This window comes from Musca vetustissima, unplaced genomic scaffold (genome assembly GCF_032173495.1).
Source record: "Musca vetustissima isolate MV318-11 ecotype Yass unplaced genomic scaffold, APGP_CSIRO_Mvet_v1 utg130668, whole genome shotgun sequence".
NCBI lineage: Eukaryota > Metazoa > Arthropoda > Insecta > Diptera > Muscidae > Musca > Musca vetustissima.
In genome coordinates this window covers 54,360-78,275 of record NW_026886497.1, presented here as the reverse complement: position 1 = coordinate 78,275, position 23,916 = coordinate 54,360, and the positions used below count along the sequence as shown (strand labels likewise).

The 23,916-nt window shown below is 35.6% G+C and overlaps 1 protein-coding gene across 1 annotated transcript in view; it reads right to left on the bottom strand.

Moving 5' to 3' along the window:
- Positions 1-11,567: 11,567 nt before the first annotated feature.
- LOC133333981 (lachesin) overlaps positions 11,568-23,916 on the bottom strand; it is a gene marked incomplete at its 5' end in the record, with an annotated part of 61,837 nt that continues 49,488 nt past the window's right edge. Inside the window, 6 exons of the mRNA XM_061542288.1 lie at positions 11,568-11,731; positions 17,221-17,313; positions 19,043-19,093; positions 19,246-19,398; positions 22,404-22,541; positions 22,641-22,769. Coding sequence (XP_061398272.1) covers positions 11,568-11,731; positions 17,221-17,313; positions 19,043-19,093; positions 19,246-19,398; positions 22,404-22,541; positions 22,641-22,769 — 728 coding nt within the window. The remainder of the gene's footprint in view (positions 11,732-17,220; positions 17,314-19,042; positions 19,094-19,245; positions 19,399-22,403; positions 22,542-22,640; positions 22,770-23,916) is intronic.

The window sequence follows — 23,916 nt, the reverse complement described above, 5'->3', positions numbered from 1 at the left end:
CGCCTCTTGTAAGGCCCTAAAAATATTCTTTAATAAATCCACGCCTCTTGTAAGGCCCTAAAAATATTCTTTAATAAATCCACGCCTCTTGTAAGGCCCTAAAAATATTCTTTAATAAATCCACGCCTCTTGTAAGGCTTGAAAAAATATTCTTTAATAAATCCACGCCTCTTGTAAGGCTTGAAAAAATATTCTTTAATAAATCCACGCCTCTTGTAAGGCTTGAAAAAATATTCTTTAATAAATCCACGCCTCTTGTAAGGCTTGAAAAAATATTCTTTAATAAATCCACGCCTCTTGTAAGGCTTGAAAAAATATTCTTTAATAAATCCACGCCTCTTGTAAGGCTTGAAAAATATTCTTTAATAAATCCACGCCTCATTTGGCCCTTGAAAAATATTCTTTAATAAATCCAATATTCTTTAATAAATCCACGCCTCAGTTGGCCCTTAAAAATATTCTTTAAAAAATCCACGCCTCTTGTAGGCCCTGAAAAACTGTTCTTTAAAAAATCCACGCCTCTTGTAGGCCCTGAAAAAAATATTCTTTAAAAAATCCACGCCTCTTGTAGGCCCTGAAAAATATTCTTTAATAAATCCACGCCTCAGTTGGCCCTTGAAAAATATTCTTTAATAAATCCACGCCTCAGTTGGCCCTTGAAAAATATTCTTTAATAAATCCACGCCTCAGTTGGCCCTTTAAAAATATTCTTTAATAAATCCACGCCTCTGTTGGCCCTTGAAAAATATTCTTTAATAAATCCACGCCTCTGTTGGCCCTTGAAAAATATTCTTTAATAAATCCACGCCTCAGTTGGCCCTTGAAAAATATTCTTTAATAAATCCACGCCTCTTGTAAGGCCCTTGAAAAATATTTTCTCTTTTTCTTCTTCTCCGCTTTTAACAACATTTTCCAAAACATTGGCGTAAATTAAAATTAAACTAGCGAAATTTTTCTCTTCATCAAAAATGAGCTTAATTAAAGTTTTGTAAGTGCTTGCTGGCACGCGAATCTCATCACTTCGCAGCCATTCATTCACTGTGGAGTTTCAGGCTTTTATTGTGAGGGCCATGGTTCGGAGTTTTGTTTTTTGTAGTTTTGTGGCGGAGTTTTTTTATTTTTGCATTTTACAATAAAAATTGTGCAGGATTTTTTTTCGTTTTACTTTTGTTGTCGTAGTAATAACAGTTGTTGTAGTTGTTGTATGGCATTTCTAGTTGTGCTGTTGCCGTCTGCCGCAATTTATGGTAGACACTAAGGCTCACGTGTGGCGGCACATTTTGTTGAATTACCTGATGAGTATTTTTTTACAGTCGAAATTTGTTAAGGATATTCTAGGAGTGCATAGAGTGTGGGACGGTTTTAAAGCTAGCAGGGTTCCCAGGGGAAAGTGTAGTAAATTTAGAAACATTTCAAAAGAAAAAAATTCTTTGAAATCCGCATTTGAAAGATATTACTCCTTTATGATAATTCCATCATGTGAGCTTATATCCTTGAGGTTTGAAATTTTTAACTTCCTCATAAAAAAACAGACTGACATTTCACGAAACATAAGATATGTTAAGGAAATAATCGGTAATCTTATGGTAGACACTTAAACCTAACTAAAACCAGTAAGGAAAGTAGTAAAGTCGGACGGGACCGACTATATGATACCCTTCACCACTTTGGGTATATTCAACAGATGAAACCTAACAGACGTCGCATTTTTAAACGACCAGTAAAATGAAATCGGATCCATAAACATGTCATTCTGCAACTGATACAAAATTTTTCATTTGGTCAGATATAGAGGTTATATCTAAATCTTAACAGATTTTCAGGAAACTTAACACACATCATTCTAGACTAATTCATTACGTTGTGCCAAATTTCGTACAAATCGAATGATATATAGGGGCTCTGGTGCACCATTTAAATTAAATCGGACGAAAATATATATGGGAGCTATATCAAAATCTTAACCGATTTTCAGGAAACTTACCACTCATCATTCTAGACTCAATTCAGTACGCCATGTCAAGTTTCGTGCAAATCGAAGGAAATATAGGGACTTTGGTGCACCATTTACCTTAAATCGGACAAAAATATATATGGGAGCTATATCTAAATTTTAACCGATTTTCCCGAAATTTAGCACTTATCATTCTAGACCCAATGCATTACGCTATGCCAAATTTCGTGCAAATCGAAGGATATAAAAGGGAATTTGGTGCACAATTTACCTAAAATTGGACGAAAATGTATATGGGAGCTATATGTAAATCTGTACCAATTTTCACGAAGTTCAACACACCTCTTTCTCCACTTAATTAAGTACGCTATGCCGAATTTCGTATAAATAGAAGGATATATAGGGACTCTGGTACAGAACTTACATAAGATCGGACAATAATTCATATGGGAGCTATATCTAAATCTGAACCGACTTTCAGGAAATTTACCACTCATCATTCTGGACTCAATTCAGTACGCCATGCCAAATTTCGTGCAAATTGAAAGACATGTAGGGACTTTGGTGCACCATTTACCTTAAATCGGACGAAAATATATATGGGAGCTATATCTAAATCTGAACCGATTTTCAGGAAACTTGACACACATCATTCTAGACCTAATTCATTAAGCTGTGCCAAATTTCGTGCAAATCGAAGGATATTTAGGGACTTTGGCCATTGGACATTAGATCGGACGAAAATATATATGTGAGCTATATCTAAATCTGAACTGATTTTCACAAAATTTAATAGGGTTCGTCCTTGGGCCAAATAAATGAGCTGTGCCAAATTTCATTCAATTCGATTCAAAACAGCGACTTGTACTTTGTTTACAATTTAACACCAACAGACGGACGGACGGACATGCATTAATCGATTCAGAAAGTGATTCTATGCATATTCTCAAAAAGAACTATGGGTCTATCTCGATTATATTTGCCTGTTACAAACATATACACAAAGACATAATACCCTGTACCAGGGTGGGGTGAAGGGTATAAAAATCCACGCCTATGTTGGGGCCCTCAAAAAGTATTTTAAAACCAGTGAGCGGAGCAGTATAGTCGGACGGGGCCGACCATTCGATGCCCTACACAACTTCCTCGAGAATCTAACTTTCTGTGGTTCTATGTTCTGAACATGGGAAATATTTAGCAATTTTTGCACCCTCTTGACCGACTAGAGGTCAACAAACATTACCAATATTCCGTACAGACCTTCTAATTACTTGTGCAGATTCCCTTCACCGTGGGGTGTGTTGTGATGTTCGGCTTTCAATTGTGGCATATAGATCGACTCGAAAATACACAAAAAACATGTTTTCGGTCTACTTCATCCCAAAATTATTATCTGATCATCACCGAAAATTATAGGTGAAGTCCTTGACCATAACTGGGACCTCATGGAACAATTCAAAGCGATCAGCGTTATATATCCGCCCTCTAGTCTGGTAATGGTTTATTAAATAATATGTGAATACGTAACCACCTGTAAATATTTACGTGTAACTCCCACATCCGAGTATATGCGACAATGAAATTGGTATTAATTTAAAGGTCAACAGCTTCTCTTGGATATACTATCACCTTCTCGGGTCTATGCCCTTCAGTGGTAAATCTATACGCTATAGAATACAAATTTTGTCATTTTTCACACAAAAGTCAGGGTCCATTTGACCCGCTAAATATTGACCGATCTTTATCAAAACAGGCATGCTTATACTTTGGCCCAATCCCCCTCTCTATGTAAAAATTCGCGATGGTTTGGCCATAATTGCGGCCTCTGGAATGACAAGAAAAACGGACAAAAATTAAGTATTTGGTCCATTTCATCCCCTAAATATTAACCGATCTTTACCAAAAACAATAGGGGTCTTCATTGGGCAGAACCCATCCTACATGAAAAATTTCGTGAAGATCCATAACTATGGCCTGTATCGTGTTTACAAATTATAATGGACAGACGGACGGACGGACACACATGTCTAGATCCACTCAGCTAGTGGAGATATGACGATCGGCGTTACAAACTTTTGGGGCTGCACAAAGCTATGATACCCTGACAACACAGTTGTGTAGGTTATAAAAATCCACGCCTTGTGGAGCCTTCGAAAAAAATATTCTCTAAAAAATCCACGCCTTGTGGAGCCTTCGAAAAAATATTCTTTAAAAAATCCACGCCTTGTGGAGCCTTCGAAAAAATATTCTTTAAAAAATCCACGCCTTGTGGAGCCTTCGAAAAAATATTCTTTAAAAAATCCACGCCTTGTGGAGCCTTCGAAAAAATATTCTTTAAAAAATCCACGCCTTGTGGAGCCTTCGAAAAAATATTCTTTAAAAAATCCACGCCTTGTGGAGCCTTCGAAAAAATATTCTTTAAAAAATCCACGCCTTGTGGAGCCTTCGAAAAAATATTCTTTAAAAAATCCACGCCTTGTGGAGCCTTCGAAAAAAATATTCTTTAAAAAATCCACGCCTTGTGGAGCCTTCGAAAAAATATTCTTTAAAAAATCCACGCCTTGTGGAGCCTTCGAAAAAATATTCTTTAAAAAATCCACGCCTTGTGGAGCCTTCGAAAAAATATTCTTTAAAAAATCCACGCCTTGTGGAGCCTTCGAAAAAATATTCTTTAAAAAATCAGCGCCTTGTGGAGCCTTCGAAAAAAATATTCTTTAAAAAATCCACGCCTTGTGGAGCCTTCGAAAAAATATTCTTTAAAAAATCCACGCCTTCTGGAGCCTTCGAAAAAATATTCTTTAAAAAATCAGCGCCTTGTGGAGCCTTCGAAAAAATATTCTTTAAAAAATCCACGCCTTGTGGAGCCTTCGAAAAAAATATTCTTTAAAAAATCCACGCCTTGTGGAGCCTTCGAAAAAAATATTCTTTAAAAAATCCACGCCTTGTGGAGCCTTCGAAAAAAATATTCTTTAAAAAATCCACGCCTTGTGGAGCCTTCGAAAAAATATTCTTTAAAAAATCCACGCCTTGTGGAGCCTTCGAAAAAAATATTCTTTAAAAAATCCACGCCTTGTGGAGCATTCGAAAAAAATATTCTTTAAAAAATCCACGCCCTGTGTAGCCTTCGAAAAAATATTCTTTAAAAAATCCACGCCTTGTGGAGCCTTCGAAAAAAATATTCTTTAAAAAATCCACGCCTTGTGGAGCCTTCGAAAAAAATATTCTTTAAAAAATCCACGCCTTGTGGAGCCTTCGAAAAAAATATTCTTTAAAAAATCCACGCCTTGTGGAGCCTTCGAAAAAATATTCTTTAAAAAATCCACGCCTTGTGGAGCCTTCGAAAAAAATATTCTTTAAAAAATCCACGCCTTGTGGAGCATTCGAAAAAAATATTCTTTAAAAAATCCACGCCCTGTGTAGCCTTCGAAAAAATATTCTTTAAAAAATCCACGCCTTGTGGAGCCTTCGAAAAAAATATTCTTTAAAAAATCCACGCCTTGTGGAGCCTTCGAAAAAATATTCTTTAAAAAATCCACGCCTTGTGGAGCCCTTCGAAAAAAATATTCTTTAAAAAATCCACGCCTTGTGGAGCATTCGAAAAAAATATTCTTTAAAAAATCCACGCCCTGTGTAGCCTTCGAAAAAATATTCTTTAAAAAATCCACGCCTTGTGGAGCCTTCGAAAAAAATATTCTTTAAAAAATCCACGCCTTGTGGAGCCTTCGAAAAAAATATTCTTTAAAAAAATCCACGCCTTGTGGAGTCTTCGAAAAAAATATTCTTTAAATCCATACTTACTGCAATTTAATAAAATATGAAAAATTTTATTTATTTTTTTTCAATATATATTTATTTTTATTATTATTAATTGCCTATGTAATATATATTAGCACTTATATCATAACATATTTTATATAATTTGGTATTTATTATTTTGTTTATTTGTGTTATATAAAATGTACAATTTTTTATATAATAATTTTATTGGGGAGCTAATTTTCTTTGTTAAACATTGTTTTTATATATATTTTTTTGTTTTATTATAATTCTGACCAATTTATATAGCAATACTATTTTTTATATATATTATATTTTATTAATTTATTATATCAGCTAAGCTTGAGATGTTCATTTTTTGTTTATGGCTTATGTGGCATTTACTTTTTTGTTTTAAACTAATTTTTTGTTGTAATTATATGTTTTTTTTTGTTCAACTTTTTAAGCAATAATGATTTTTTTCTTAGTAATTAACAAGCTTTATATAAGATTTTGTTTTATATTTTGTATATATATAAGATTTCGGTTTTTGTTTACGCTTATATATATTTCTTCTTATATCGATTTTGAACAATTAACATTTTATTATTATTTTCTGTAATAAATATATTATTATTATTATATTATATTATTATATATTTATTATTTTTTTTTTTGAAATGATATGTGTTGTTATGAAACATTTCTTATGTATTATTTTTTAATTCAGCTTTGTAATACTATTTATTATTTTTTTGGATTTTTGTTTTTTGGTATAATAACACAACGTCGTATAAATATTCTTAGATATAGGCTTATATTTAGGTTGTAGCGTTTTTGTTTTTATTATTTGTTATTTATAGATTTTCCAACAGTCTTAATTATTTACATTTAATTTTAAGGTTATGATTTAATTTTTGTTTTTTAATTCAGTTTGTTTTGTGCAATTTTTCTTACATATTTACACATGGGTAGGTACATAATTGTGATGACAACTCAAAGCTATCATATTAGAAAAATTTGGGACATGTGTTTGTACAAAAGGAAAAAATCTCTATTTTAAACATAAATTTACAGTGAAAAAAAATTAATTTCGTAGTTTGAGAATTTATGTAGTTTGAGAAGTTTTTTTCAAACGAATTGGTTGCAATTTTTATACCCCACACAACTATCTTGCCAGGGTATTATAGATTTGTGCAGGCCCAAGAGTTTGTAACGCCGCGAAATATTGGTCCTAGACCCACCTTTAAGTATACCGAGTGTCATATCTCGGCTAGACATGTGTGTCCGTCTGTCCATTATAATGTGTAAACACGATACAGGCCACAGTTATGGACCAATCTACACGAACTTTTGAATGTAGGATGGGTTCGGCCATATCAAGACCCCAATTGTTTATGGTAAAGATCGGTTAATATTTAGGGGATGAAATGGACCAAAAATTTTATTTTTGTCTGATTTTCTGGTCGCTCCAGAGGCCGCAATTATGGCTCAAACACCGCGAATTTTTCATGAAGAAGGGGATCTGTTCAAAAAATAAGCATGCAAGTTTTGATAAAGATCAGTCAATATTTAGTGAGTCAAATGGGCCCTGGCGTTTTAGTGAAAAATTACTAAATTTGTATTCTATAACGTATATATTTACTCCTGAAGGACATAGACCCGAAAAGTTGATAGTATATCCCAGAGGATTGGTTAGTCTTTAAATTGATACCAATTATATTGTCGTAGGTAGTCGGATGTGGGAGTTACACTTAAATATTTACATGTGCTTACGTATTCAGATATTATTTAGTAACCCATTGCCACAATAGAGGGCAGAAATATAGCGCTGATCGCTTTGAAATGTTCCACGAGGAATTTTCGGTGATGATCACATTATAATAATGGGATGAAGTGGACCGAAAAATTAATTTTTTGTGTTTTTCCGAGTCGATCTATAGGTCACAATTGAAAGCCCAACATCACAACACAACCCACGGTGAAGGGAATCTGGACAATTAATTAGAAGAGCTTTACTGAATATGAATAGTAATATTCGGAAAATATGTCAGTGTAAGGAAGAGGTGCTGTCGACCTCTAATCGGGCTAGATTGAGCAAATATCACTGCTCGGAATAAACATCCACAGAAAGTTAGAGTTCCGTGGTAGTTGTGTAGGGTATCGTATGGTCGGCCCCGTCCGACTATAATGCTCCGCTCACTTGTTTGTTTTGAGGTTTCATTAGGTAGGAAATCACCATAAACAAATCTATCAATATTGGGCAACTTTTTAGAATAGCCCGGAGCCTTATGGTTATAACTTTAAATGGATATAACAATATCCCAAATTTTAGTATTTAAGGAAATTTGATCACGTATTTCATCAGAATCGGTTCTAATTTAATATTGGAAATTCTATATAATCCGAAAATCTCCCTACCATAAAAAATTCGGTATTTTTGAGAGTTTGGCTCGTTTGAACCGAATTGGATCTGATTTGTTTTTTTTTTCAGGATCTCATGGATTATCAAAGCTTCTTACCAAAAATTGTCAATATTGGTCTACTTTTTGTGATAGCCCCCATAAACTCCTGACAACAAATTACACATGGCATAGCTTCCATATGGAGGCCCTGACCATGTGTTTATATTTTAAATGTCCACATCAAGGTTGATGGTATATAAAGTTCATTCGAGTTCGAAAATGCAGACTATAGGTTTACTCCTTCCAGTTACTCTCCAATGTAGTGGTTAACATTTTGATGAAAAATAATTATTAACCAGTGAGCGGAACAGTATAGTCGGACGGGGCCGACCATATAATACCCTACCTATTTCGACGAAAATCTAACTTTGCTTTATTTGCACTTTCCTGAAACCCGACTAAAGGTCAACAAATATTACTAATATTCAGTAGACGACGGCTGTACATATCCAGATTCTCTTTAACGTGGGTTATGTTGTTATGTTGGGCTTTCAATTGTGGCCTGTAGACTCAAAAAAAAAAAAAAAACCAGTGAGCGGAGCAGTATAGTCGGACGGGGCCGACCATACGATACCCTACACAACTACCAAGGAACTCAAATTTTCTGCGGATGTTTATTCCGAGCCTGGTCAATATTTCGTGATATTTCCACCCTCTTGCCCGATTAGAGGTAAACAGCTCCTCTTCCTCACACTGACATATTTTCCGAATATTACGAGTATTCAGTACATATATTGTCCAGATTCCCTTCACCGTGGGTTGTGTTGTGATGTTCGGCTTTCATTTGTGGTCTATAGATTGACTCGAAAATAACACCAAAAATTAATTTTTCGGTCCACTTCATTCCAAAATTATTATCTGATCATCACCGAAAATTATAGGCGTTGTCCTTGACCATAACTGGAACCTCATGGAACATTTCAAAGCGATCAGAGCTATAGTTCCGCTCTCTAGAGTAATAATGGGTTACTTATAATAGACGAATACGGAGATACCTGTAAATATTTAAGTGTAACTCCCACATCTGAGCACATACAACAATATAATTGGTATTAATTTAAAGGTCAACCAATGCTCTTGGATATAATATCAACTTCTCGGGTCTATGTCATTCAGGGGTAAATATATACGCTATAAAATACAAATTTTGTAATTTTTCACACAAAAGTCAGGGTCCATTTGACCCACTAAATATTGACCGATCTTTATCAAAACAGGTACGCTTATTCTTTGGCCCGATCCCCTTCTCCATGCAAAAGTTCACGATGTTCGGACCATTATTGCGGCCTCTGGAGCGACCAGAAAAACCGACAAAAATTTAGTATTTGGTCCATTTCATCCCCTAAATATTAGCCGATCTTTACCATCCTACATGCAAAATTTCGTGAAGATTGGTCCATAACTGTGGCCTGTATCGTGTTTACAAATTATAATGGACAGACGGACGGACGGACACACATGTCTAGATCGACTCAGCTAGTCGAGATATGACGATCGGTATACTTAAAGGTGGGTCTAGGACCAATATTTCGCGGCGTTGCAAACTTTTGGGGCTGCACAAAGCTATAATACCCTGACAACATAGTTGTGTTGGGTATAAAAACACACACAAAAAGTTAAGTATTCGGTCCACTTCGTCCCAAAATTACTATCTGATCATCAGATAACAGCGTTGTCCTTGACAATAACTGGAAATTTTCAAAGCGATCAGCGCTATATTTCTCCCTCTTGTGTGGTTTTTGGTTACTAAATAATGACTGAATACAAAAGCACCTGTAAATATTTAAGCGTAACTCGCACATCTGAGTACATAAGACCATACAATTGGTATCAATTTAAAGTTCAACCACTCCTCTTGGACATACTATCAACTTCTCGGGTGTAGGTCCTTCAGGGGCAAATATATACGCCATAGAATAAAAATTTTGTCATTTTTCACACATAAGTCAGGGTACATTTGACCCTCTAAATATTGACCGATCAGGCATGCTTATTCTTTGGCCCGATCCGCTTCTCCATGCAAAAATTCGCGGTGTTTGGGCAATAATTGCGGCCTCTGGAGCGACCAGAAAAACAGACAAAAATTATGTATTTGGTCCATTTCATCCCTTAAATGTTAACCGATCTTTTCCAAAAACAATAGTGGTCTTCATTGGCCAAAACCCATCATACATGCAAAATTTTGTGAATATTGGTCCATAACTGTGGCCTGTATCGTGTTTACAAATTATAATGGACAGACGGACAGACGGACATACATGTCTAGATCGACTCAGCTAGTCGAGATATGACGATCGGTATACTTAAAGGTGGTGCTAGGACCAATATTTCGCGGCGTTACAAACTTTTGGGGCTGCACAAAGCTATAATACCCTGACAACATAGTTGTGTAGGGTATAAAAAATCCAAACATTTAAAAATACCTTCAGTGTGCCATCTGTTTGTTTCTTTATACATAAACATATAATTATACACTACTTATGTCCGAAAACATCAACAGTTTATTACACATACTTCTCTCAAGAGCATGCTGATGTTGTTTTTTTTTTTTCTTCATTTCTTTCTAATTTATATCTCTTTTATTTATCCCTGGTTGTTTTGCTGGCTTTACAATTTTCAGTCGAATATATAGCCTAGATTTAGCCTAGATTTAATAGGGCATTTGGACACTGGTTTGAAGTCAATAATTTGAAAATGTTTATTAAAAAAAAATCAAAAATTAATGGCTCTAAATAATTACTCTTGGACTTAACATTTTTTTTCAAAAATAATGAAAATTTAATTTTTTTTTGAAATGTTCATATCAAACCACTGTTCCTTGTCTTATGACCATCATATACAAGCCGTTTTAAATTAAATTTAATTATGATATTTTATTTTTATTTTTTTTAATTTCATTTCAAACCTAAAACTTTACTCGAAGACCTGTTCATTGTTTTTTACATAACCTACACACTCAATTACATACCTCACGGTTTATGAATGTGTGTGGGTGTGTATGTGTGTATTTTTTTTTTGTTTTCAACTCTTTTTATACAACATATTTATATTCATATCTCCATGTATACATATATATTTTTAACATACTCAACTTAATATTAAATTTTCCATTTGCAGATGCTCACGATGATGATGATGGTTGTTGATGATGTAAGTCCAAGTCCTTTATATTTTTTTATAATCGTCCTTCCTTACGCCCGGTTAATATGTAATCCTTCGTCTGCATCTTCTTTACAACAACATATTTATATTTTCATATATTTGTTTGTTTTTGCCTGAGGATGGATGTCAGTTGCCACACAAGTAGTTGCATTGCTCCGTGTGGCATCATCATCGGCAACGTTTTCGTCATAACCGAAATATCACATCGGCGGCATTGTCATCTGAAGATGTCAATGTCGTTGTTGTTGCATCACTGTCAGACACACACTTAACGTTGTGATGCTTATTAGCAAAAGTGACGTTCGATGCGGCTGAGTGACGTGATGGCGATGATGATGATGACTCACCGCTGAACTTGCATATAAATCTTCGAGTTCGTTTATCATTAAGAGATCTGAAAGGAGAAATTAAAGAAAAATATTTAAATAATTATTAACTAATTACAAAAAATCTTTTAAAAAATCTTAGCCCCTTGTAGATCCCTAAAATTTTTTTTTTTAAAAACCCTAGCTCTTTGTAGATCCCTAATTTTTTTTTTAAAAATCCGAGCTCTTTGTAGATCCCTAAAAAAGTATTTAAAAAACCCACGCCTTGTGTAGGTCCTCCTAAAAATTATTTGAAAAATCCACGCCTTGTGTAGGTCATCCTAAAACTATTTGAAAAATAAACACCTTATATAGGAGTTGTAAAAATTATTTACAAAAAAATCCACGCCTTGTGTAGGTCCCCCTAAAAATTATTTGAAAAATCAACACCTTATATAGGTGTTGTTAATTTTTTTTAAAAAATCCATGCCTTGTGTAGGTCCTCCTAAAAATTATTTGAAATATCAACACCTTATATAGGTGTTCGATTTTTTTTAAATCCGACTGACTATGTCGATTTCCGCATATAAATTATAAAGCTCGTGGTTCATGCGACGCCGCTATTCACCGTCGACGCAGAAAAAATAAATTTTTCAGAGCACCAAGAGCTGCCTCATCTGCTTGCGCAAGTACCCATGCTTCGGATCCATATAATAGCACGGGTAGTATCAGCGTCTTGTAAAGTATGAGTTCGGTCTGGCGGGAGGTGGCCTTGTTTCTAAACTGCTTACTTAGACCATAGTAGCATCTGTTGGCCATCACAATTCTTCTCCGAATTTCAAAACTGTTGTCATTCGTTTTATTTATGGCGTTACCAAGATATATAAAATCTTTAACTACTTCGAAGCTGTAGTTCTCAAGTTCGACAGCTGGTCCGAGTCTGCTGGACGCGTTGATACCATCAGTTTGGTCTTCTCGTCATTTACTGCCAGGCTCCCTTCGGCAGACTCCTTCTCAATTTGTTCAAAGGTGACCGTTACTGCCATATTCATCGTCAACGCAGATCGGCCCATAGATCTTTCGGAGAATATTTCTCTCAAACACTCCAAGAGCTGCCTCATCTGCTTGCGTAAGTACCCATGGTTCAGATCCATATAATAGAACGAGTAGTATCATCGTCTTTTAAAGTGTGAGTTTTGTCTGGCGGGAGGTGTTACTCAGACCATAGTAGTAGCATCTGTTGGCCATCACTATCAATCTCCGAATTTCAAAACTGATGTCATTCGTACCAAGGTATACCAAGGTATATAAAATCTTTAACTACTTCGAAACTGTAGTTCTCAAGTTCCACAGTTGGTCCGAATCTACTGGACGTCTTGAGTGTTGATACCATCAGCTTGGTCTTCTTGCCATTTGATGCCAGACCCACTATGGCAGACTCCTTCTCAATTTGTTCAAAGGTGGCTGTTACCGCTCTCGATGTTTGACCCATTATGTCGATGTCATCGGCGTAGGCGAGTAACGTGTGTTATTTGGTGTACAGAGTGCCATTTCTGTTCACCTTTGCGTCTCGTATGACTTTTTTCCAGCAGGATGTTAAAACGATCACACAACAAACCTTGTCACCTTGTCCGAATCCTCGTTCGGTGTTGAAGGGCTCCGAGAGGTCCTTTCCGACTTTAATTGTTGACCTTGTGCCACTTAAAGTTATCCTGCATAGCCGTATTAATTTTGCAGTAATGCCGAACGTAGACATGGCTTTAAACATCTCTGAACGGATAGGGCGGCCGAATGCGGCTTTATAGTCGACGAATAGGTGTGTCGATGTGTTTTTGTGGGTCTTTTCCAGGATTTGGCTGAGTGAAAATCTGGTCAATGGTGGATATGACAGGTCTGAAGCCGCATTGGTATGGTCCAATGATGTCATTGACCATTGGCTTCAATCGTTCACACAGCACACTATCCACTTTATATGGAAGGGGAAGAAGACTTATTCCTCTATAGTTGGCAAATATCTTGTCTCCTTTTTTGTGCACGGGACACAGGATGCTGAGGTTCCAATCATTCTCTAGCCAACTTGTACTAATCAGCTGGTGCATGGTCCCGACCAACATCTGACCACCAGTCATGAATAGTTCGGCTGGTAACCCATCGGCTCCTGCTGCTTTGTTGTTCTTGAGCCGATTAATTGATTATATGACCTCATCTTGGCTAGGTGGTATACACTCCATACCATCATCTCTAATTGGTTCTGGGGTATCTTCTTCGCCGCCACTATTTGATACCGGAAGCCTTTCAAAATGCTCCTTTCAGATCCTCAACACGCTGTCTGTATCTGTCACAAGGTTTCCTTCTTCATCCCTACATTGGGATGAGCCAGCACCAAAACTTTCGGTATGGTGTTTTACTCGTTGGTAAATAAAAATACATCTCGATTTCCTCACGCTCATGTTTTTCTTTCTTCTTTTTTCAGTAAACACGCTTCTCCTCTCTCCCCTTCTCCCGATAATTCTCCATCACGTTACGTGCTGCTACTGTCTGCAGGTTTGCCCTATACGCTGCGTTTTTCACATCGGTAGCATTACGACACTCCTGATCGTATCATGGGTTTCTTGATGGGGTATTTTGGTACCCAAGTGTTGTTTTTGCTGCAGTTTGTAGGTAGTGGGCAATTCTTTGTCATTGTGCTTCTATACTATTATCGGGACAAGGAGTGCTTTCGTCACGCAGGCGGGTAAGTTGAGCGGAGTAGATCTCTGCTACCTGTTGTGTTTGCAGCTTTTCGACGACGAGTTTCCGTGTTCTATTAGATCGCACCTTTGTTGAAACATTAAGACGGGTGCGAACCTTGGTTGCCCTAAGGTAATGGTCCGAATCGATATTCGCTCTCCATATCGATGGAACGTCTAATACACTGGATGAATGCCTTCCGTATCACAACATGATCAATTTGATTTCCCATTGCTTGATTAGGAGAAATCCAGGTGTCCTTGTGTATATCGAGATGCGCGAATCTAGTGCTGCTAACAACCATGTTTATTGCTTCCGCGAAGTCAATCAACCTTATGCCGTTGCCGGATGTTTCTTCATGAAGGGTGAATTTTCAGACGGTGGGGCCAGAGATATTTTCCTTTCTGATTTTTGGATTAAAATCTCCTAGCAGAATTTTAATATCATGGCCAGGGCAGCGATCATATGCTGTTTCTAGGCGCTAGTAAAATATGTCTTTGGTCTGCTAATCTTTGTCTTCGGTCGGAGCATGGGCGCAAATAAGACTGATGTAGAAGAACTTCGCTTTTATTCGGATTATAGCAATTCGCTCATCTACTGGAGTGAATCTGGAGACGAAGTTTTTTATTCTCCTGTTGACCATAAATCCGCAGCCAAATGCATGTCTCGTTTCATGGCAGCTATATTACAGGGCGTAATCATCTGATTTACTTTTCATCACATTTCCTGAGAGGCAATAATATCGGCTTTGTACTTCTTGAATATATCCGCCAAAGCGAGAACTGCGCCTGTTCTGTACAACGCGCGCACATTCCAAGTGCAGATTCGCAGATCGTGGTCCTTTATATGTTTGCGGCTCTTCAGGGGGTTTGGTTTTCTTTTCTCTTTCATAGTAGGATGGGGTTTTCCTTGTGTGGGCAACTAACCCAACGTCCCAACCCATTTTTTATACCCTCCACCATAATATGGAGGGTATATTAATTTCGTTTTTCGGTTTATACCTCATCGAAATAATCATTTCCGGCCCTATAAAGTATATATTCTTGATCAGTGTAAAATTCTAAGACGATCTAAGCATGTACGTCCGTCCGTCTGTCCGTCTGTTGTAATCACTATAGCGTCTAAACGGATTGAGATAAATACTTTGCATAGAGTCGTCTTTTGTCTGCAGGCAGGTCAAGTTCGAAGTTGGGCTTTATCGCTCCACGTTTAGGCATATCTCCCATATAAGGGTACCCCCCCATTTTTCGGTATTTTGGGGTTCTTAAGCGTTCTCAACCGAATACGCTGAAATTTGATACATTGAGTTCTTATTGGGTACTAAGTGTCTCCACAAAAAATTATAAATATAGGTCCACTTTTTCTGGTAGCCCCCATATAACGGTACCTCCAAATTTTCAGTTTTTGGAGGGGTTTCGACCGGATTTTTTTCACCGAATTGGCTGTAATTTAGTACTTCGAGTTCTTATTGGGTATCAAATCCCTCAACAAAAAATTATGAATATCAGTCCACTTTTTTTGGTATCCCCCATATAAGGGTACCCCCAATTTTCGGTATTTTGGGGTTCTTGAGGGCGTTTTCAACCGAATTGGCTGTAATTTAGTATTTTGAGTTCTTGGTAAGTACCAAATCTCACAACAAAAAATTATAAATATAGGTCAAATTTTTCGGATAGCCCCCACATAAGAGTACCCCCAATTTTCGGTATCATTCGATGTGCACGAAATTTGGCAAGTCTAGAGTGATTTGTGTTACGTTTCGGGAAAATCGGTTCAGATTTAGATATAGCTCCCATATATATTTTCGTTCGATTTTATGTAAATGGTGCATCAAAGTCCCTATATATACTTCGATTTGCAATTGTGAGGATTCATATGTAAAACATACCCAAAGTGGTGAAGGGTATCATATAGTCGGCCCTGTCCGACTTTACTACTTTCCTTACTGGTTTATATTAAAGTAGGTATCTGATTTGTTACGCGTTTTGAGTTTGGTTCTATGACTCTGTTGAAATCATTTCACCTGCGGAGGATAGCGAGATAATACAAATTTAGAACCTAGCCCCTGTGTGGAGGTTCCAGAAGGAGTGGACCGATATTTCCCATCTTCGAATTTGAATTAAGTTTGGAAGAAATAATTAGATAGGCAAATTTTGGATAAACGCTTTTTTGCTTGTTTATAATTCTTATTGGTGAACTCGCGACACATATCAGCTCAGGGACCAGGATAAACCTGGACTTCGCCATGTTAAAGCCAATCAGAGCCGTTGCTAGGTATATATCATCCACTACCCCACCCCACGCTTGGTTTTAATACCTTTGGCATTTCATATTTACCTATCATTACTGCCAAGTTTTTATTTTAATAAGAAATTCTGCCATGCCATTATAAGACAATTTTCCCCAGTATATTTGCACTTTATTAAGCTAAACCCCAAGAGTTTTTTTGTTCCAAGAAATGCCAACCATAAAATTTGCCCTTTTGGAAGTTTACCTTTCGTTAACACCTTTTCAACCCCCCAAAAACCATAACCCCAAAAAGGAGGGTGGGAAATGGTGCGGATTTCTGTTTGCACAGTATTATTGCTTCATAATATTTCGTTTTATTTATTTAATCGCTCTCCAGAGGCTTTTTATTATTTCGTTATTTTATTTCGGTATTATTTTTGTGTGTTAACTATGTTTGCTTTGGTTTGAGCCCAAACGGCGGTGGGGGAGGACACATTTCAAAAGGTTGGCCTTTTTCATTTCAATTTTGATTTTTTTTTGTGCGGGGTAAGAACAGTTTTCGCTTTCATTTAAATTTGTGTCAATTTTTCCCTATTTCATTTGTACAAAAATTACTTACCTTTTCGTTTGCCCGGATTTTCATTTTCCTCACTTTCGCTGGAGATTACCTTTGACTGATGATAAAGTTCAGATGATTTGATACGTTTTTTACCTTGAATGGAGAGGAAAAAATAGAATGGAAAATGAAAAGAAAATATTTACAAATTATAAAATTCTGTCTGATTGGCTGTGTTTTTTTTTCTATATGCCCAAAAATACCGCAAAAAGTTAATCCGCAAAGTATGCAACAAATTTTGTGCAATTTAAATAAGCCTAACAATATGCCCAGGCATTGATTTCATTTTGCATGCATGGTTATTTTTAGCAGCTAATTATTTAATTAGCTTTTTGTATTTGCGAAAACAACAAAAAAATAATAATGAAATTATTATTTCTATTTGGATATTAATTATGGTCCAGCTAAATGGATAATAAGTTATATTTGCATATGAATGGACCGGTTGTGAAACACAGTGGGAACATAGAAAAAATAAAAAAAATATTTCTCTAATGAATCCTCACCTCTCGGACCCTCTAAAAATATTTCTTTAATGAATCCTCACCTCTCGGAACTTCTAAAAATATTTCTTTAATGAATCCTCACCTCTCGGACCCTCTAAAAATATTTCTTTAATGAATCCTCACCTCTCGGACCCTTTAAAAATATTTTTTAATGAATCCTCACCTCTCGGACCCCTTAAAAATATTTTTTAATGAATCCTCACCTCTCGGACCCTCTAAAAATATTTCTTTAATGAATCCTCACCTCTCGGACCCTCTAAAAATATTTCTTTAATAAATCCTCACCTCTCGGATCATTTAAAAATATTTCTTTAATGAATCCTTACCTCTCGGACCCTTTAAAAATATTTCTTTAATGAATCCTCACCTCTCGGACCCTCTAAAAATATTTCCTTAATGAATCCACGCCTCAGTTGGCCCTTAAAAATATTCTTTAATAAATCCTTCTAAAAATATTTCTTTAATGAATCCTCACCTCTCGGACCCTCTAAAAATATTTCTTTAATGAATCCTCACCTCTCGGACCCTCTAAACATATTTCATTAATGAATCCTCACCTCTCGGACCCTCTAAACATATTTCTTTATTGAATCCTCACCTCTCGGACCCTTTAAAATTATTTCTTTAATGAATCCTCGCCTCTCGGACACTCTAAAAATATTTCTTTAATAAATCCTCGCCTCAGTTGGACCCTCTGAAAAATATTTCTTTAATTATTCCACGCCTAGGATAGGGTAGTCTTTTTCAAAAATATTTCTTTAATAAATCCACGCCTCTCGGCCCTTGAAAAATATTTCTTTAATAAATCCACGCCTCGGACCCTTTAAAAATATTTCTTTAATAAATCCTCGCCTCAGTTGGACCCTTAAAAATATTTCTTTAATAAATCCACCTCTTGGCCCTTAAAAATATTTTTTAATAAATCCACGCCTCAGTTGGCCCTTGAAAAATATTTCTTTAATAAATCCACGCCCTTGAAAAATATTTTTTAATAAATCCACGCCTCAGTTGGCCCTTGAAAAATATTCTTTAATAAATCCACGCCTCAGTTGGCCTCTAAAAATATGTCTTTAATAAATCCACGCCTGGATATGGCCTCTAAAAATATGTCTTTAATAAATCCACGCCTGGATATGGCCTCTAAAAATATGCCTTTAATAAATCCACGCCTGGATATGGCCTCTAAAATTATTTCTTTAATAAATCCCCGCCATGTTCGGACCTCTAAAAATATTTCTTTAATAAATCCACGCCTTGTTCAGACCTATATGAACCCTTAAAAAAATTACAAAAAAAATTACAAAATTCAACCCACTCACCTTTATGCCGATCATAGCTGTTCACATCATTGACCGTACTAGATGGTATTTCTGAAAAAGAATTTAAAAAAATATATTTTTTTATTAGCCAAAAAATTATATATATATATATATATATATTAATATATATATTTTTATATATTATTTTTTTTTTAATTTTTTGAATAAATATTGATTTAATTTTTTTTTCTCCGTATACTTACTGTACAATTTAATTGTGCCATCTGTATCACCCAGCGAATTTTTCGCCACACACCGGTAAGCACCAAATTCCGAATCGGTCAGTGGGTTAATGTGCAATTTTACCGAACTGCGATAATCACCAATGTCGGTTACGTTCGATATGAAATTACTACCTGAATGAGGAAGGAGAGGGGAATTCAAAATAAATACAATTAGATTCGATAAATAATTGGGGACAACTAAGGATAATAAATTCACGCCTAATATATCTGAAGACCCAACAATATCAAGGATAAAACCTACGCCACGTCCTTAAAAAAACAACCATTACAAAACCATTTAGTCTTTGAAAAAACACGTTAGGTCCTTAAAAAGTAGTCTTAACAAAATTACGGCTTCAAACAATTACGACAAGTCCTTGAAAAAAAATTATACCAGGTCCTTGAGGAAATATGCCTTTCAAAATCATAAAAAAAAACTTACGGACAGGGTCTTGAAACGAGTACGTCAGGCCCTTGAAAGAATAATCCATACAAAATCAATTTCTAGTCTTTTAAAAAACTTCACCAGATCTTTGAACAATTTGACCTTGCAAAAAAAAAAAACACTTTATTCCTGACAAAACTACGCTAGGTCAATGAATCGATAGTTTTTGCAAATTTGAATAACTAGTCCTTAAACATCAACGTCTACTTTTTTGAAGCCCTTGAAAAACTAGCCCATAAATATCCATGCCTTGTTTTTCTGAAGTCCTTAAAAATTCCGAGCCAAGCTTCTCTGAAGTCTTTGAAAAAACTAGTCATTAAAAAATCCGAACCTAGCTTCGCTGAAGTCCTAAAAAATGAGTCTTACAAATTCACGACTTATGTCTCAGTTCTTAAAAAACTAACGCCTATCTGCACTGAAGTCCTAAAAATTGTCCTTGAAGTCCTTTCCAAAAATTGTCCTTAAAAAACTAGGCCTAAAACGGTCCTTGAAGTTCTTTCTAAAAATTGTCCTTAAAAAACTAACTAAAAACTAGTCCTAAAAATGGTCCTTGAAGTCCTTTCCAAAAATTGTCCTTAAAAAACTAACTAAAAACTAGTCCTAAAAATGGTCCTTGAAGTCCTTTCCAAAAATTGTCCTTAAAAACTAACTAAAAACTAGTCCTAAAAATGGTCCTTGATGTCCTTTCCAAAAATTGTCCTTAAAAATCCAGGCCAATCTGCATTGAAGTCCTAAAGCATAGTCCTTGAAGTTCTTTCCAAAAATTGTCCTTAAAAATCCAGGCCTATCTGCATTGAAGTCCTACAAAATAGTCCTTGAAGTCCTTTCCAATAATTGTTTTTAAAAATCCACGCCTATCTGCATTGAAGTCCTTTCCAAAAAATGTCCTTAAAAATCCAGGCCTATCTATATTGAAGTCCTAAAAAATAGTCCTTGAAGTCCTTTCCAAAAATTGTCCCTAAAAATGCATGCCTATCTGCATTGAAGCCCTAAAAAATAGTCCTTGAAGTCCTTTCCAGTAATTGTCTTAAAAATTCACGCCTATCAGCACTGAAGTCCTTTCCAAAAATTGTCCTTAAAAATCCAGGCCTATCTGCATTGAAGTCCTTTCCAAAAATTGTCCTTAAAAATCCAGGCCTATCTGCATTGAAGTCCCAAAAAATAGTCCTTGAAGTCCTTTCCAAAAACTGTCCTCAAAAAACCACGCCCATCTGCATTGAAGTCCTTTGCAAAAATTGTCCTTTAAGACCACGCCATTCTGCATTGAAATCCTTTTCCAAAAATTGTCGGTAAAAATCCACGCCTATCTGCATTGAAGTCCTTTCCAAAAATTGTCCTTAAAAATCCACGCCTATCTGCACTGAAGTCCTTTCCAAAAAGTGTCCTTAAAAACCACGCCATTCTGCATTGAAATCCTTTTCCAAAAATTGTCGGTAAAAATCCACGCCTATCTGCATTGAAGTCCTTTCGAAAAATTGTCCTTAAAAAACCACGCCTATCTGCACTGAAGTCCTTTCGAAAAATTGTCCTTAAAAAACCACGCCTATCTGCACTGAAGTCCTTTCGAAAAATTGTCCTTAAAAATTCACGCCTATCTGCACTGAAGTCCTTTCCAAAAATTGTCCTTAAAAAGCCACGCCTATGTGAATTGAAGTAGTTTTCAAAAATTGTCCTTAAAAATCCACGCCTAATGCATAGAAGTCCTTTCCAAAAATTGTCCTTAAAAATGCACGCCTATCTGCACTGAAGTCCTTTTCAAAAATTGTCCTTAAAAATCCACGCCTATCTGCACTGAAGTCCTTTTCAAAAATTGTCCTTAAAAATCCACGCCTATCTGCAAAAAAAATTGTCCTTAAAAATCCACGCCTTTTATTGAAGTCCTTTTCAAAAATTTCCTTAAAAATCACGCCTCCTATCTGTTTAAAAAAACCCCTTAAAAATATTTTTAAAAAATCTACGCCTTGTGTAAAAATATTTTTAAAAAATCTACGCCTTGTATAAAAATATTTTTAAAAAATCTACGCCTTGTATAAAAATATTTTTAAAAAATCTACGCCTTGTATAAAAATATTTTTAAAAAATCTACGCCTTGTATAAAAATATTTTTAAAAAATCTACGCCTTGTATAAAAATATTTTTAAAAAATCTACGCCTTGTGTAAAAATATTTTTAAAAAATCTACGCCTTGTATAAAAATATTTTTAAAAAATCTACGCCTTGTATAAAAATATTTTTAAAAAATCTACGCCTTGTATAAAAATATTTTTAAAAAATCTACACCTTCTATAAAAATATTTTTAAAAAATCTACGCCTTGTATAAAAATATTTTTAAAAAATCTACACCTTGTATAAAAATATTTTTAAAAAATCTACGCCTTGTATAAACCTTGTATAGGCCTACGTCTTGTGGAGGAACCTAAAAATATTTTAAAAAAATCTACACCTTGTATAGGCCTACGCCTTGTGGAGGAACCTAGAAATATTTAAAAAAAATCTACACCTTGTATAGGCCTACGCCTTGTGGAGGACGCTAAAAATATTTTTAACAAATCTACGCCTCGTGGAGGTCACTAAACACATTTTTTAACAAATCTACGCCTTATGGTAGTCACTAAAAAATATTTTTTTTTTTTAAATCTTATAGCAGTCCTTAAAAAATATAATATTCTTTAATAAATTTATGCCTCTTACCTGGCCTCACAATATCTCCCTTTTCCCTTGTCCAATAATTGATGGCCCTCGGAAATGCCTCGGAATGACATTCCAGTGTTACACCTTTGCCTTCCACAGCTCCGATCAATTGATTTTGTACTGTGATCATGGGAGGGACTGAAAGTAGCAAAAAAAAAAAAAAAATAAATAAATAACAAAATTAAATTAAGAAAAAAACTAATTTTTATTAAATTAAAAATTAATTCCAATACTTACAGTGCACAATTAATGTTATCCGCTTGCTAACCGATGGCGGTACGCCATTTGAGGCTATACAAAGATAGGCTCCCATATGTTGCCTCTTAACGCTGGGCAATACCAAATTGGTGCCTTCAACATGGGAAACTGAAAGGAAATGAGATAATAAAATTGAAATAAATTATTAAATTAAATTATTAATTTTAGCTTACAAATTTTCTTTCATTTTTAAATTTTAAAATAAAAATATTCCCCCCTCCTCGAAGGTTTCCAACATTTCCCAACTATTTCCATGTTGTTCATTTCGTTGATGTTATTTTCCCTGCCGAACTAATGGCCATGTTTCAGTTGCCACCTTTTTACTTTTTTTTCAATGAAATCTGTATAAAAACCATGCAGGGCAGGGTCCACAACCCACCCAAACAGCGGGATTTGTGGCAGGCCACATACCTAGGTACTCAGGAACACACACAAAAAAGTTCAGAGATTCCAATAGCTTTGGTAACCGTGTTGTGTAGACCTGTGTGTCTGTCTCTGTGTGTTAGTATATGGGTGTCATAGTGTGTGTGTGTGTCCGTTGAGTGGAAAAATATTTGTGTTAGCATGTAAAATGACATAAAAACCGGTAACGGATATGTGCTTACATTACCTCCACATATGATTCAATTCTATAATGGCCAGAATGGCGGAACACACACAAATAGATTAGCAGGGAAATGGGAGCAGAGGAGGATTTGCCAAAGAGGTTACAAGTTTTCTAAGAGGGCCTTTGGCATATATTTTTAAGGCTCTAAAGAAGGCGTGGATTTTGTAGAGAATATTTTAAAGGCCTCAAAGGGCGTGGATTTCATAGAGAATATTTTAAAGGCCTCCAAGGGCGTGGATTTTGTAGAGAATATTTTAAAGGCCTCAAAGGGCGTAGATTTCTTTAAAGAATTTTTTAAGCCTCAATAAGAGGCGTGGATTTCTTTAAAGAACCATCAATAAGAGGCGTGGATTTCTTTAAAGAATTTTTTTAAGGCTCAATAAGAGCATCTTTAAAGCATTTCTCTAAAACTCTTTAAAAAGGGTGGATTTCTAAAAAGAATTGTTCTAAGGGTCTTTAAGAGGCGTGGATTTTTATACCCTACACAACTATATTGTCAGGGTATTATAGCTTTGTGTAGCCCCAAGAGTTTGTAACGCCGCGAAATATTGGTCCTAGACCTACCTTTAAGTATACCGATCTTCATATATCGACTAGCTGAGTCCATCTAGTCATATGTCTCCGTCCGTCCGTCTGTCCATTATAATT